Below are 17,500 nucleotides of genomic sequence, written 5' to 3' on the forward strand. Positions count from 1 at the left end.
TAAATATTATTTCAGCAAGATGTATTCTATTCGATTTGATAGAAGGTATTATGTGACCACAGAATATATTTCCATAAATTGCATTGTTTTTTCTTTTTTTATTCCCAAGAAGTGAACACTTTTGGTATGAAGTAGTTATGAAAACGCTTTTTGGAATATATCCTATTCATTATCTGACCCTTTTGGTCGTTTTCATAATCATTATCATCACCATTAGTATTATTATTACTCTTTCTCTGCTTTGTTAAAGTTTTTATAGTTTATATAGGAATTATTTATTTTAATGTTGTTACTATTCTTAAAATATTTTTTCTTTGTTTCCTTTCCTCACTGGGCTATTTTTCATGTTACGGCCCCTGGGCTTATAGCATCCTGCGTTTCCAACTAGGGTTGTAGCTTAGCAAGTAATAATGATAATAATAATAAGTCAAGCTTCAACAGTAGTGGAACGGTATAAGCACAATGAAGCACGCCAGTATGGAGAAAGAAAGAATACATCATAAAAGAAAACTAATACAAAATAAGAACAAATTAAGATCAACAACAAAGTTAGGTAAATAATAACAGATAAACTATGAGAACGAGAATTACGTCAACCAACTCGAGGAAATATCTTCGCTGAGTTTGGAACTTCTGAAGTTAACCCGATTCAACTAAAGTGTTTAAAACTATTCCACTTTTTTTTTTTTTTTTTGAACAATCTTAATAAAAAGACAAGACTTGGAATTAGCAAGGATAGTTAGAATTCTGAACAATCTTAAGCATCTTGTGCAACGCTGTAATTGAAGTAAGATTGTAGAGAATAATATTAAGATGTAAAATAATATACAGACCACACGTTTTTTTCCAATAAGTAAGGTGAGAGTTGACTGATAAGACTTGAAAAGGCATTGCAGAGCACAACAACTACAGCATTTCTTCGGAATAGACATACCTACAAAAATATCGAAAAACTCTTAATATAACGATTGAAAAAGAGCCAGATCAGATATGTTTCTGAAAGGATAATATGCAATCAAGGTGACTTCTATACATGTAGTTAAAGAAACGTTGTCAATTAAAAGATCTGTATGGTGGGATCCAATATCCTAGGAGCATTCATAATCTTACTTTGAGTTTTGTAAGGGTTTAACTCATCCCTTATAATTTGCACTATACGTTCATTTTTACCATGTAAATGTCTAGAGATTCAGCTCCGGTGAGATGTCTGTTGCAAAATGTCATGTCATTGGCGCATTTAGCGGGCGTATACCGGATAGTAACTGGATTTTTAAACCAATGTTCTCAGAACTCGCAATATACCGTAACGTATCTACCTTAGGATATATTGAGTTTGCACTATAGGTACAATTTTTGTATCTCTTCTGTTGTTGATTTTGGTACTTTATTATTCATAGGAGTGGATTAATGGTTTAATTTTTTGTACAGAGGAGAATTAAGATTCACAAGAGTAAGCATGAAATTATTCTATTTTCCACTTGCTGATATTTTTCTAATGGAACTCAAAGGAAGGTTGGTGCCTTTTCCTTCAGGTGTCTTCCTATTAAGTTTGTCTACGGTTTTTTCGGGAAAAAAAAAAAAGGATAAATGCTTAAATTGCTTCCCCTATTCCTTATCAAAAAAGAGTTCTCAAAACACTCCTTTTATTTATTTAAAAGAAAGTGGGATATTAAAAATCCAGTTATTTATCGTTGTATATTTAAAAAAGACAGAAGCGTTCGCACTTTTTCCAAAGTGCCTCTTCAGCTGAAGAATGAAAAAGTTTCCCATTGGTTCGAAGGTAAACTAAAATCATCTGACAATCACACGAAAAAAAGCTCATGTCTTTTAATTGTCATATGCTTTTAGTTTACCTTCGAACCAAAGTAAAACATTTTCATTCATCAGCTAATATACAACGATAAATTGTGGGTTTTAATACCCAAGATTCTTAAACACAGCATGGGGTTTTCCTCAAGCTTCCAGCATATCAGTTGATTAAATAACGAAATTTCTGCCATTATTTCTCTTCCATTAATGAACACGCAAGGATACCACGGCCATTTAATGGTGATTGCAGGAGGTGAGAAATTCCTGTGGTGTCTGGCCTCTGCCACAACAACCAATTGTTTACAAACTGTTTTCGAACAATGTTTGCCGGAAAAGTTTGTAGGCCTGTGTGGGCGAGGCTTTTGGAAGGGGCCGAGTCTAAATCCAGTATTATTTGTTCCTCCATTTATTCAGTCTCTTCCTTTTTTTTCTTCTTCTCCTTCTCTTTTGAATTATCATAATAGTACAATTTTTCTCATCTTATTTTTAAAAGGCTAAATTTAGCTTTATTTGTGGGAAGGAATTCCGTAATTTTATTTTATCAATTTTGTTAGAGACAGGAAAAGGAGCTTTTTTTATCTTCACTACTATTATTATTATTATTATTATGATTATTAACATTATTATTATTATTATTATTATTATTATTATTATTATTATTATTATTATTATTATTGTTGTTGTTGTTGTTGTCGTGGAGAAGATCAGTAATTCTCTTTAAGGATTAGGGTAAGTAAGACCCGTTTTGGGGTAGTTGATCTTAATAAATTGTTAGAAAGACATGAAACTCCTACTCCTTCCTAGGACCATACCTTCAACCTCTAGAGGAGAATTATATTAAATCACAAGTTTGTTACCAATACAATTCTTTATATCAAGATCCTATTTGGTCACCTGACTACACACAAACATACCCCGTCATGATTTCGACTAGAGACTGGAACTCAAAAAAAGCGAAATTAGTAAACGGAAGCAATAATATAAAATGCTACAAGGCAGCAGAGGGTGTCTCTGTTATATTTGGTATAAACGGTTGGTTGAAACATATCCTTCAGTGTTTTAGGTAAGATAACCAACCATATCCCCAGATTCGTGTTTTATATATATATATATATATATATATATATATATATATATATATATATATATATATATATATATATATAAGAATGGTAACACATGTCCAATAATAAAAAATTGGAATAAGCACTCCTATTTTAAGCTTAATTTCCAATGACTATCATTTGATAAACATACTGGATAAGATGTGTCAGGGACATGCGTAGTGAGTAAAGATTCTGGAATAAAGGATACCAACAATAACTACTTTGTAAGAAGTGAAAGGTAAAGGTAAAGTTTATCAAAACCTTACTTCGAGTATAGAAGCACAGAAAAGATCAGTACTAGGAGTCTTGCTAAGTTATACTAATGGAAATTAGGATTTGAGTACATTTCCCAGTGTCTTGTGAATCCAATTTGTTTGATAACCCTTGTGAAAACGTCAGAAGTTTCCAGTATTCTAAAAATTCAGAATATGATGTTATTTCTATTAAAGGAAGATCCAATATTATTGAGATTTTTTTCCATAAAATGGAAAAAATGACTGTTGCTTATTTTGAAAGTTTGAATTTGAGTCGTCTCTGTGTATATTAGAAATCCTGCTTAATATTTTTAAGAATAGATTGTGTCGTACGTTCTGGGATCAGATAATAGAATTTTTTTTCCCAGTGGTAATATAATATAAGGATCTGAAATCGATATATTTCCTAAAAAATGATAGTTAATCCTTGAAGTAGTTACGATTCTCATATCGTCCTTTAAGAGATCGTCGCTACAGCGAATTTTTCAGAGTTTTAGCAAGAAAGCGTTTTTCAAATTCAGTTTAAGTATTTTTTTTTTTTTTTTTTTTTTTTTTTTTTTTTTTTTTTTTAAGTATTGTACATATTCTTTTATGAGTTGGTTAGAAGTCTAACACTTTTTATGCCTTATGTAACAGCTGCTGCACAAGCACTGAAATTAATAATATGCTTTTACGTATATAAAGTTTTTAATCACACAATTTATATAGTTAATACATTCCTCCATTGAAGACTCTCGTACTATATACGTCAACCGTTGGCCATACTGATGATTAGAAGTCCTTTGTAGTTTTGTATGTAGGAATTGATCACTAAGACGCAAAAAAAAATTTACTAATGCGCAAGCTATTGGAATAAACGTGAGGTTTGTTTTAAAATTTAAAGAATGTTTCAAGGAGAAAAAGTTTTCATAAAAAGTTACAGTTATGCTAAAGTTTGCTCATTAAAACATCGGAAAGCTTATGTTCGTTCGTTTTTTTTTTTTTTTTTCTTCTTAGGACTCATCTTCAAAGAAAAGTGTTTTCGCTGTTGCTAGTGAAGAGTATTCTCTCTCTCTCTCTCTCTCTCTCTCTCTCTCTCTCTCTCTCTCTCTCTCTCTCTCTCTCTCTCTCTCTCTCTCTCTCTCTCCTTCTATGTCTTGTCATCAAAATTCATTTTGAAAATATCTTTGATACTTTGAAATACAGCTTTGACTGGTGTAGCTAGATGAAGGGTACGGAACGTTTGCACCCAGGAGTTATTTAAGAGTATATATTACGGATGTTGGTAAATCAAAAAAGAATATTCATAGATTATCTGTGACAAAGAAGACATTGGTTACTTTGCAAGAGATGTTGAATAGATTAAGAACGATGAAGCAAGTCGTTACCCAACTATTCTAGTGAAAGTGGAAGAAGATTGTCAGTGGTATGAAAAGAGAAGGTTGCTTTCAAATTTTTTGTAGCATATACTGAGTGATTCTGCTTTGAAAAATTAGGAAGCATAGCAACGAACAGTGGAAATTTTGAAGTAGTGAAATGAAACACCAATGTTCTGAGGTGGTTTGGTCGTGCTAGGAAAATGAAATAGGAAATGCTTTGCCAAGTTGGTCCATAGATTTGATTCTATCCTTGTATTTGAAGAAAGAAGCATAATACTTGTAGATTTGCTCCAAAATGATTTGTTAGCTTATAGCGAAAATGTTTTAACGGTAAGTCTTAAATATAGTATCAGTGTAAATCCAGTTTAATTATTTTTTTAATCGGTCCGCCCTTTTCCCAAGCCACGACAAACCCCCCAGGAAGACCCGTGGTCCAGTTCGGCGATTGGTTGTTTGAGGTCATGAGCGAGCAGTTATGGAAAGGTTTTTTTTTTTTTTTTTTTCCTTTTTTTTCTTTTTTTTCCTTTTTTTCTTTTTTTCCACAGCAAAAAGGAAGAACAGATCACTTAAGGCCATACTCAGGAAAGCACCTCTCTCTCGTGAAGGACTCAAGACCTCTCGGACGGTTTCCATTGTGGAAGCAAGTGGTAGTGGTACATTGTTTTTTAATTTTGTCTTTGTCTTGTGAACGAGCAATCAGCGAACTGTACCACTGGTCCGTTATTGTGTATTCAATAAAACTGTCTTTGCTATTTGATCTTCTATGAACCTGCTCGCATGCTACTCAATGCTGAATTTTGAAGGGTAATTATACACTAAATCTACGTCCGGTGAAAATAAATCCAAGAAAGCGGTTTATTCACCGACAATACAAGAAACGGAATTTCAGAAATTGACCGTAAAACAAGCTCTATTTTTTAACGCGTACCGATGCGCTGCTAATGAGACCTCTTAGTGGGTATGAATTGGCTTAGATTTTTTGTGCACAAGTATTGTTTCCTTGATACATTGGTTAAAGATGAAATGTCACAATGATTGATAAGTTATTTTTCCCGCTGTTTTGTTGTTATTGAAAACAGAAACATTTTTCTGCACTGAATCGAAATGTAAGATTACAAAAAAAAAAATAATGGAAGGGGTTAGACTATTCTAAATGTTGATTGATTCCTTTATCTTGCCATCTTCATTATGACAATTGAAAGGTTGAACTAATATTGAAACATGTTCGTATATCGCCATAACTATAATTCAAACTTTTATTCCGCCCATCACTCACCCATCTTTAAAATGGACCAAAGAGGAGATATTTTGATAGGTAGACTGTTTGCACGACCATGTTGGAGTGTTCAAACGAAACATTTATAGGTGATGCCATTGTTGTCAGGTCCCTCCTTATATAGATTAATATAACTCTTCTGCATACACTTCACGCATTTACTCACACAAACATACATTCGTATATATATTTTTTTTTCAAAATTATGGGTTGTATACATATGCGTATATATCATGTATATACATGTATGATTGTGCATGCATGTGTCTTGGGCATTTGTGTACACACACGCACACGCATGTATGTGTGTGCATTTGTATATACAAAGAGCCGCCTGAAAGCAATTTTACTTGATATTAATCCTAAATAGTTTGACCTCTATCAAGATATTTTATAAAGTTTTTCTATATAGAAATAGTTTTAATCTGTATACAAAGACGAAAGCAATATACACACGCACGCAAACTCTGTCCGAAAGAGATGCTTTATTGCAAATATTGTACCTGATTGTAGTTATTTCCTATTGGCAAATAACATTAGTTTACTATGGTAGGGACGGTCAACTTGCAAAATTTAGTCTATACATTTTACACATCTCTTTATAATGAATTTATTTTATGAAATCTCTTTTTAAGGAAGTTGGCTTATATGACTTTTCTTTTCAGTATATTATTAGATTCTACAAATTCTTTTGCATGTTTTCAATTAATTTGATTCATTTTCATCTCTAAGCATGAACTAAATTACGTTTTTATCTTGCGCAAATTTGATGAAAAATAGGCCGTTGAATCCACTTTCCCTATATATATATATATATATATATATATATATATATATATATATATATATATATATATATGTGTGTGTGTGTGTGTGTGTATATATATATATATATATATATATGTGTGTGTATATATATATATATATATATATATGTATATATATATATATATATATATATATATATATATATATATATATATATATAGTCATATCGGAAAGAAAGGAAATTATTAGAATTTGTTTTGCAATTCTTGCCGTTTTCCGAAACAGGTTTTGTGCTACTAAGTGTAGAAAAATTGTAAGACGCACTTAAGAAGCTTTTCTAAATTGAACCTAATTGGTGAATAATTGATTCCTACCAAATAGCCATCCTGAACAGAATTCCTGGGGAACCTAAATTGAAACTTTTTCACGGAAAAAGTTGTCAACGGTTGATTTTAATAACTCTCTCCCCCTCTCTTTCAATTATCTTTAATATTATGGCTACACACACACACACACACACACACACACACACACGTGATGAATTGATTCTTACCAAAGGTCTAGAAACCAAGTACCGTAAACTCTTGAATAGTTAAGTATGCAGATTACTTATCTATGTCAATCTATGATTTTTTTTTTTTTTTTTTTTTTTTTTTTTTTTTGCCCCATACACCAAACAGAATTAGTATATCACAGCATCAACAGTGCGTGACATTGAGCATAATCACTTGCCTCAGACCTCTTAACTTTTGAATGATTTCCGTGTTCTTTCAACTTGGGACTGAGGTTAGGAATATTTTATACAGCCCTTTTTTGTTGTTATTTTCGAAGCTATTAATTCATTTCACGAAACTTCCCAAAGTAAAAAGTTAAGAAGGTAAGCAAGACGTCAAGATGTTAAATAATCAACCGAAATTATCTAATATCAGAGTGATAATATTTAAAGCTGAATGTTATTCTGAAATGTGATAAAAGATCAAGATATCTCAGAGGTTAGCAAATCTCCCGAAGTGAGTTCATATAAGAGTAATCTAATAACCTAACTAACTGGCCTTCTTTACTTCAACTGAAGACCTAATATGCAGGTGCTGGATGGAAATTCAATTACTAACACATAAAGAGTTTAAGGTTTAAACTCCGCTCATGAATGGAAGAGGTAAGGGACAGCGAGAACACCCTGGCTAGTAGGACAATGCCCTAAAGACTGACCATATGTAGCCTACATATGGTCAGTGCCCAAGCGTCCTATCCAATCCAAGCTAGGATCCGAGAGGGGCAATGACTGCTTGTGACTCAGCAGGTAGGTTTATAAAAGGGTAATGAGGTTGAAAACACTACAAGAAACTACCGTGCTTGAGCGGGACTCGAACCCAGTCCGGCAGATCGTTAGGCAAGGACGTTTCCAATAGGCCGCCACAAAGGGCTTCCTAACATTGCCGTGTTTCCAGATTGTGGATTCTATTGGCTAAATAAGCTCTTTGAGTTCTTCTTAGGGGCCGATTGACGGAGAATGGGTGTAGTAGTACCTTGAAGGAATAAGGGGGGGTAGTACATGGATAGGCCACGGCCATCTGTCTGATTAGGCTCTGGTAGGGCAACGTTTATGAATAAGTTTCAGAGGGGAATACTGCGACACTACTGTTAACCTGTAGCAACGGTTCACCAAATACAAGAGCTGGCCAAACTACAGTGGTACTCCTGTTAAGCAGGAGGTATTAGGGTGACTAAAATCCAACTTCTACACAATGCACCAGAAAATTTGAGGGGTAGATTAGCAGAGGTTCTAAGATCATCTGTAACCATTACAGATATCAGGACATAAAGGCATACTCACACCACCACTTCCAAGATTCTACTAATAAATTGAGTTGAGGGACACCAGTCATAAAACGGTCGTTAAGATGTTGAATGTTAAGTATTTATGTAGGGAAGGAGTGAAAAACCAAAACAAACTGTTTTTACAAGTCAAAAAAGAAAATTAGGAGTAACTGATGGATATAAATTCTATATGTAGTAGATAAAAAGCTATTCTAACAAACGGAAAGTAAGAAATGGATTACAAATTTTGTGTTTAAATGAGGCAATGGTCAGCATATTGGCACATAGACCTACAGCAAGAAGCCTTCTATTTTTTATTATATATATATATATACATATATATATATATTATATGTATATATATATATATGTATATATATATATATATATATATATATATATATATATATATATATATATATATATTAATAGTAATTTTATCTCTAACGCATCCTTTCAAAAATTGAGCGTAATTAGTTTTTGATAGCTTCATGTCTGGTATAGTATACCGAAAGTTGAATTCATACAAGATATGTACATTTTCAAGGGATAGGATTCGAATGTATGCCTCTGAACCAATAGAAAACTTGGCAGTTGACTTATCCAACTGAGCCATGTTGGATTAGTCTACAGACGGTTTTTTTTTTTTTCTTCTTTTTTTTTCCAAGTCAGATGACTAGTCTACAGACTAGACTAGGTTTTTTTTTTTTTTTTTCCTTTTTTTTTGTATTCTGGCCGGGAGCAGGGACCAATTTTTTTTATCCCAAACACAGTTGTATTGAGGGCTTGACAATGTGATCCATGAGTACAGAAAGCCAATTTAACGGACAACTGCTCTATTGAAAGTTGTGATCAGTAACTGCCTTCATAATGAACTAAAATGCAGTATGTATATACCGCTTTTTGATAATGATAACAATAATAAATTTTCACGTTAAAATAGACATAAAAGCAACATTGATATTTTGTCTGGTTTTACAACTAGAGCGTGGTATGTTTGCTATTTTTATCCCTAGAAAGATGGTTATAATCTGTACAAATGCAGGTATTGTTTTCAATGAAAATATCGAAAGGTAAGAAGAGTAAGATGCTCAAAAAAGCATACATAACAAGAGTAATCAGAGATTTCTGACCTCCGCCAAAGGCTATTGGAGTCGTCCATGGCCTAAGATACTTCTGTGGTGGAAATTTCGTGAAAATTCGTCAGTTTGTTTTGACGTTATCTTTAAAAGACAAATCCATATCTAGAATCCGGATCATCTCCAAAATTCAATATGGTCGTGCGTGACCTAAGATCTATCTGTGGCGAAAATTTCGTCAAAATCCGTCGATTTGCTTTGATGTAATCTTTAAAATTTTGAAAAATGCAAATCCAGATCCGGAACAGGATCATCTTCGAAATATAATGGGGTCGTCCATGACATAAGATCTATCTGTGGTGAAAATTCCGTCAAAAACCGTTGAGTAGTTTTGACGTAATCTTGTCCACAGACACACAGACAAAGGAATTAATGAATAAACCGACTGGAAAATATAACCTTGGCGCAAAGGATAATATAGGTCAATCGTAATTAGGCCTGCATTATGTTTATTAATGTATTCTTTCAATAAGAAGTAAATGTAATATTTTCTCAAGTAACCTAAATGTATTAATTATATTGTAGAATTTAATATTATGTTGGGTAACTTAAATATAGTGTATAGTAAGTTTTTGTACATTGTATCACATGGAAAAGAAAATCAGTGTATGGTGTGTGTGTGGCGTTAACACCCAAGGACCGCCTTTTTAGTACAAATTTTCAAATTTATATAACCCCAAATATTCTCCTATGTTCATACAATCTCTATGTCGAAATTCATTGCAATTGGTTCATCATTATTAAATGCAGTTTTAAGGGGTTTGTAATTATGGGGCCCGTAGATCCCCCAAAGGTGGTTCTTGATCAAAATAAAAATAGCGCCGTTAGATTTCTCTATTGCTAAATAACTATTTTTAAAAAGTTGACGTCAACGGTGCGACCCTGTCTGGTTTCGCCCAATTTCATGGAATACCGTTTTAGAGGGTCTGTAATTATGGGGCCCGTCGACCCCCAAGATGGATCCTGATCAAATGGAAATAGCAGGTTTAGCTTTCTCGATAAAAATTACATAAGATTCGATCATTAAATACTCTGTAAGTCCCTTGTACAATTTTACTATAGCGAACACGCAGACACACGCAGACAATCACCAGATTTTATATATATATATATATATATATATATATATATATATATATATATATGTGTGTGTGTGTGTGTGTGTGTGTGTGTATGTATGTATATACATACTTACATACATATATAAATATATATATATATATATATATATATATATATGTATATATATATATATATATATGTGTGTGTGTGTGTGTGTGTGTGTGTGTGTATGTATGTGTGTAAGGTATGAATAGTGATATATACGTAAGTTAGCTTCATCTTCGTACCAGTTTCTTTTTCTATTGTAATATATTCTTAATGAGAAAAGTGATAACAATATCAGCCTCTATTACAAATTTTATATCTAACGTTTTTGCAATATAATACCATCCCTGGAGGCTTTGCAGCAATACTTAGAATAAATATAATGAAAACCATATCACTTTCCATTGATAGAATTTTACCCATAACATTTATTTCAGTGCAAATATCTATGAGAATATTAATTGACGATAACTTTCGGGAATCGACTGGCTTTCATGTCTTCTTGGTATAGCTGTCTATAAGAGGGACTTTTGAAATATTCCCCTTGAGAGAAATGAGGGCTTTTCATCGTTGAAAAAACAGCGTTGCCCTAACAACTTAATAATAGCCTAACTTCATTGATGTAAATTTCCATATTGAATTTGGGTGTTATCGCGTTGGCAATCTATTTATTAAGTATTTTTCTTATTATAACACTCAAGATTTTTTTGTAAATAATTTGAATGTAGGAAACAAACCATCAAACATAGCCTCTGTACCATGGTCTTCCACTGTTTCTTGCGTTAGGGTACACTTAAGCACACTATTCTATCTTATTTCTCTTCTTGTTTTTTTTAAGTTTTTCATTTTTGTATATGAAAGACCTATTGTAATATCGATATTGTTCTCTAAATATTTTATTTTGATTGTTCATTCCTTCTCTTGTAGTTTATTCATTTCCTTGTTTCCTTTCCTCGCTGGGATATTTTTTCATGTTAGAGTCATCGGGCTTATATCATCATTCTTTTCCAGCTAGGGTTGTAGATTAGCCTGTAGTAATAATAATAATAATAATAATAATAATAATAATAATAATAATAATAATAATAATAATAATAATAATAATAATAACTTTTCATTTAATTTCTTTGTAAGCATTATTACAATGTGTCGTGAGAACCCAATTTTCTGCAAATTCAAAATGCCATAAGTTTATAGACGTTATCTCCATTTAATAGTCCATAGTTGTAGAGACATTTAGATTGTGCTTTACTTTTTTAATAGAGTGTGTAAATATCATGATGATAGTTGTTCTACGCTAAGTCAATGTATAAACCAAGAGGATGAAAATATACTAGATTTTCAATAGACTTCTGAATGAAGAAGTTGTGTTTTTTTATCTTAGAAATACAATGAAAATTGAGTTTCTTTTTAATGTTGGTATTTAATGAACGATGAAAATATTATTGAATTTTCCTAGACTAGATATTCTATGCTAGTTCCACCCCGGACAGCTATGGAAATACATCTGGGAAGATCACACGATATTTACATCCCCTTTCGCAAATACATTACGTTGAATGACAATTGACATGAGTCCATTTCTGGCTCACTTCTATAAACAATCTTGGGTTACCTTAATCCAATTGCTATTGGTTCTCAATTCATACTCTATGTATTTGGAATGCATTCTTATAATTCATAGTAATTCGTAGTATGGATGAGTTAGGTACATTATACATTCGGTATACATTCATGATTCCGCTACCAACACACAATTACCCGTGAGTTGCAGATAAAAGACGAACGCAACGAATAATAATGGATGAATTGGGTATGAATTACAAATGTATTGAATATGAAATTTTAATGTATTACGAACTCCCATCCGCAACCAAAATTTTTAGCAGTTAAAAAAATCTGAGAGCGGAAGAAACACCCAGTGCGGATGCATTGAGAACATGTGTGGAGATTGGCCAATTGATTTCAGCATGAAGTACGAATATCGAGTATGTTTGGTGAATTTAGTATTGCCATTCTGTAGCAATTCACCCGCAAGTTCTGTAGGACACAACCTTTATGTTGGAACACTTGAAGATGTTTATATGGGAAGTATGGCAATCCTAAAACTACATAAAGGTAGTGAGAAAAATCCAATTGAGAAAGGATTTAGACGGCGTGACCCCATCTCTTGAATTATATGCAGCATGTCTAGATGAAGCTTTAAAGAATTTAGATTTGGAAAATATAGAAACTAATATTAATGAGACATACCTCGGCAACTTGAGATTTGCAGATGACATAGTTCTGTTTAATGAATCATGGGAAGAATTGTAAAAGATGATTTTAATAGAGGAAGCAGAAATGTAGGACTGAAAATGAATATGAGTAAAACTAAGATGATGTTCAATGAAAATCCAGAGAAACAAAAGGCCACCAGCCACTCGTTAAGATGCTACCATTAGAGAGTTACTGGGTCCATTAACTGGCCAGGCAGTACTACATTGGATCCCTCTCTCTGGTTATGGCTCGTTTTATCTTTGCCTACACATACACCAAATAGTCTGGCCTATTCTTTCCACATTCTCTTCTGTCCTCACACACCTGAAAACACTGGAAATACCACAAAATTTTCTTTTCCACATCATGGGAAGAATTGTAAAAGATGATTTTAATAGAGGAAGCAGAAATGTAGGACTGAAAATGAATATGAGTAAAACTAAGATGATGTTCAATGAAAATCCAGAGAAACAAAAGGCCACCAGCCACTCGTTAAGATGCTACCATTAGAGAGTTACTGGGTCCATTAACTGGCCAGGCAGTACTACATTGGATCCCTCTCTCTGGTTATGGCTCGTTTTATCTTTGCCTACGCATACACCAAATAGTCTGGCCTATTCTTTCCACATTCTCTTCTGTCCTCACACACCTGAAAACACTGGAAATACCACAAAATTTTCTTTTCCACAAGGGGTTAACTACTGCACTGTCATTGTTCAGTGGTAACTTTCCTCTTGGTAAGGGTAGAAGAGACTTTTTAGCTATGATAAGTAGCTCTTCTAGGAGAGGTACACTCCAAAATCAAACCATTGTTCTTTAGTCTTTTGTAGTGCCATAGCCTCTGTATCATGGTCTTCCACTGTCTTTGATTAGAGTTCTCTTGCTTAAGGGTACACTTTGGCACGCTGTTCTATCCTATTTCTCTTCCCCTTGTTTGTTTTTATAGTTTATATATAAAAGATCTAATTTAATTGTTGTTACTGTTCTTAAAATACTGTATTTTGATTATTTATTACCTCTCTTGTAGCTTATCTATTTCCTTATTTCCTTTCCTCACTGGGCTATTTTCCCTGTTGGAGCCCTTGGGCTTATAGTATCTTGCTTTTCCAACTAGGGTTGTAGCTTGGCTTTTAATAATAATAATATTAATAATAATAATAATAATAATAATAATAATAATAATAATAATAATAATAATAATAATTAGGGTTATGGACGAGCCTCTACAGATTGTTAATGATTGATTGATTGCTTGATTGATTTAAAGTTTTCAGGCATCCTGACTTAATCAATATGCATACTTAGGACACTCAGTAACTGTTTCCCCAGAACATGAAACCGAAATTAAAAGAAGGATAAGCATAGTACAGAGAGCTTTTGCTAAACAAACTGAGGTTGTGAGAAGTAAAATGCCTCCTTCCTAAAAAGAAAAGCTTTCAATCAGACCAGTAACTGTACCAGTATTAACTTATACATCAGAAACTTGGAGTCTTACGAGAGCATTGTAACATAAGCTATTTACAACTCAAAGAGCAATGGAAACCATAATAATGGTAATAACACTAAGAGACAGAAAAAGAGAAACATGGATAAGAGAGCAAAATAAAGTAGAGAATATTCTAACAATATGTAAGAAAAAGAAATGGACATGGGCAGGCCATATGATGAGAATGACAGATAATAAACGAACGTTAAGAATAACAAAATAGGTTCACTATAGATTGCAAAAATGCAGGGGAAGGAAGAGAAGACGATGGATTGACGAGCTAAGAAAATTTACAGATATAAACTGGCAAAGAAAGACCTTAAATAAACGAGAGTGGAAGGACATGTCTGATGCCCTTGTTATGCAGAGGACTAGTAACGGATGATGATAATTATATATATATATATATATATATATATATATATATATATATATATATATATATATATATGTGTGTGTGTGTGTGTGTGTGTGTGTGTGTGTGTGTGTATGTATAATCCTTTGAAGCACCGCTACTGCTTTTACCTCTATATTGTGCTATGAAATCATTGTTTCTCTCATCATTTCCTACGAAATATTTTCCTTATCCAAGCCTACCTTACACAACCTGTGTATATTCATATCGTTTCTTCTTAATAGAAAAGGCAATAGAAGTTTCTACCCTTTCGGTTTTTGTCACCTAAGATAAACAAAAGTGTTTATGTCCCATTTTTTAATCTTCTATGTTTAAGTATAATGTAATCAAGCCTTTAATTGGATCACTGGCTAGTCTCTGTTCTTCTGAATAAAACTTAATCTTCATACTGTATTATATTTTAAGAGTTAGTTGCGTGACGTTAAGGACTAATTTTCTATTAGGCCTTTGCAGCCTGTTTTGATTCATATGTGCTCTTTGATTTATCGTTGTTGACAAAACTTGTTGAAAAGAACTATGATAAAGGGAACGGTAGTCTTTGTCTTGCTCTTCAAGGTTATTTTGATGTTGGTGTGCTTCTCAGATCTTGATATTATTATAACTAACGCTATTGTATAGTCATCCGTAAGGAACTAAAAAAAAATGGATCTGTGTGTTGACACTAGTGATGGGGATGGTGCCGCAGAGCAGCATCTCTGTTTGAGGTAAGAATCAGAGCTTATGAATCCTTATCATACAGGTCATGTTTATTTTTATACCTCTAGCCTCTCAGACATTTCCTTATATGCAACTATTTCAAATAACTTTCTTTCTGAATCACATGAGATGTGATAGTAATGAAATGCTACAAAAATGAAAACGCATTATGCCCTTGAAATTTTCATGGAAAGCGCTTTTTATGATTACGTAGTAATGATGATAAAAATTATGATAATAACACTGTTAATACTGATAGACGCTAAAGGTAATAGTTATAAATGTTTTACCTGTTTCTGATCTATTTCCCTTCCAAAATAAGACGAATAAAGCAGATGCAGGTCCTTGGAATTTGTTAATAACTGAATAGTTTCTTTTAGGTTTCATTTGCCAATTTATCCCAAAGCTTAATGACCTAACCATTGCAAGGACTTTTGTTTAATTATTAAAAGCTAAACTAAACTTCCTCACGATGATACTTCAAGACTTTCTATACATATATTTGTGAAAGTCCTACCACTTTCATCATTTTTGTGATTTATATAGGTACAGGCATTCCATCCTGCTCCAGAAAAAAAAAAAACATAATGTTATGTATATCCTAGAAGCAAGATCATTAATTTCCATCGCATCTTGTTTATTTCAGGTATAATGACCTCGGGCTTACGACCAAGTTTGGAATCGAAACTGAGGTACTACGTAACTTTCTCTGCAGAGTCTATCATTGCTACAACCAAGTTCCTTTCCACAACTTTCAACACGCATTCTGCGTCTCCCAGATGGTAATGTTCTTTGTTTCCTTGGCATTAGTTAAAGTGATTTTATAATTTTACTTAGTAAATGTTCCCATATATATATATATATATATATATATATATATATATATATATATATATATATACATATATATATATATATATATATGTATATATATATATATATATATATATGTGTGTGTGTGTGTCTGTGTGTTGTTTGTATTCAAACATTAAGCCATTTTTTCTGAACAGAAGGGGACTCTGGAGGAGAACAAGAGTACTTCCACATTCATTCTTTAACTACTCTGTCTTGGAAGATCCACATATGCATGCAGTGAATATTCCACAACATGATTTTCCAGTTTATCAGGGCCCTTCCTGTCCAATATTTCTTTCACACCATCTGTCTAACCCTTTCTAGGTGTACGTACTATTTTGACTAATATATTGTCGTTCATTCTTTCTGCATAATTAAATCACATTATAATACTATGAACCATCCTTTTACAACATCTGTGTTTTTCCAAATTTCCCATTCTGTCATGATTAAACAAAGTTCATCCCTACAGCTTCGGCCATTTCTCTTTCAGTGGCACTTAACATTCAAAAGGAGAAGTGCTTTCACAATCCCTTTATACATTCCCACCTTGACTTCCCTGGTACTACCTATTTTACTTACCTGTTCTGAGCCAAACGTCTTCATTAATCTTTCCTTAATCCATTATATTTGCTCAAAAATAATTACTTGAATCGACAACTATTCTGCCACTATCCACTATAGCATTCATTATTTATGCTTCGTTTCCATCTACCCTCATTACCTTACAGTAAATCACATTTAATTCAAATTTTTTCACTTACAGAACTTTCCAACTATTTAGCAAGCTTTTGTAGTTTCCCTCCACTGCCCTTGATCAGAACAGTTTCATATGCAAACATCAACCATTCCACATCCCATTCCTAACTCAATTTCTTATCACGAACATGACACCTATATCCACAGTACTTTCTCTGACCACTCGAATCACCCCATCTATGAATATGTTGAACTACTACAGGCATAACGCAGTCCCGTAAAACGAGTCACTCTTCTTCCAACATTCTCTGATAAATGCTTCATTTCATCCATAAGAATTTTTAATTGTTCTCAGCCACCTATCATTTATAGTCCTAATATTCTCAACCTGCTCCATATTGTCGTTATATAAGATCTAATGTTTTCTTTGTCTAGGTCTGTGTATGCCACATATA

At 32.9% G+C, this 17,500-nt stretch overlaps 1 protein-coding gene across 2 annotated transcripts in view; it reads left to right on the plus strand.

The window, feature by feature from the left end:
* Window positions 1-17,500, plus strand: part of LOC137625763 (high affinity cGMP-specific 3',5'-cyclic phosphodiesterase 9A-like) — a 1,119,254-nt gene that overhangs the window by 1,072,555 nt on the left and 29,199 nt on the right. For both annotated transcript variants that reach the window (XM_068356658.1, XM_068356664.1), the window contains one exon: window positions 16,138-16,273. In XM_068356658.1, coding sequence (XP_068212759.1) covers window positions 16,138-16,273 — 136 coding nt within the window. The remainder of the gene's footprint in view (window positions 1-16,137; window positions 16,274-17,500) is intronic.

The sequence above is a fragment of the Palaemon carinicauda genome, chromosome 2 (assembly GCF_036898095.1).
Source record: "Palaemon carinicauda isolate YSFRI2023 chromosome 2, ASM3689809v2, whole genome shotgun sequence".
Lineage (NCBI taxonomy): Eukaryota > Metazoa > Arthropoda > Malacostraca > Decapoda > Palaemonidae > Palaemon > Palaemon carinicauda.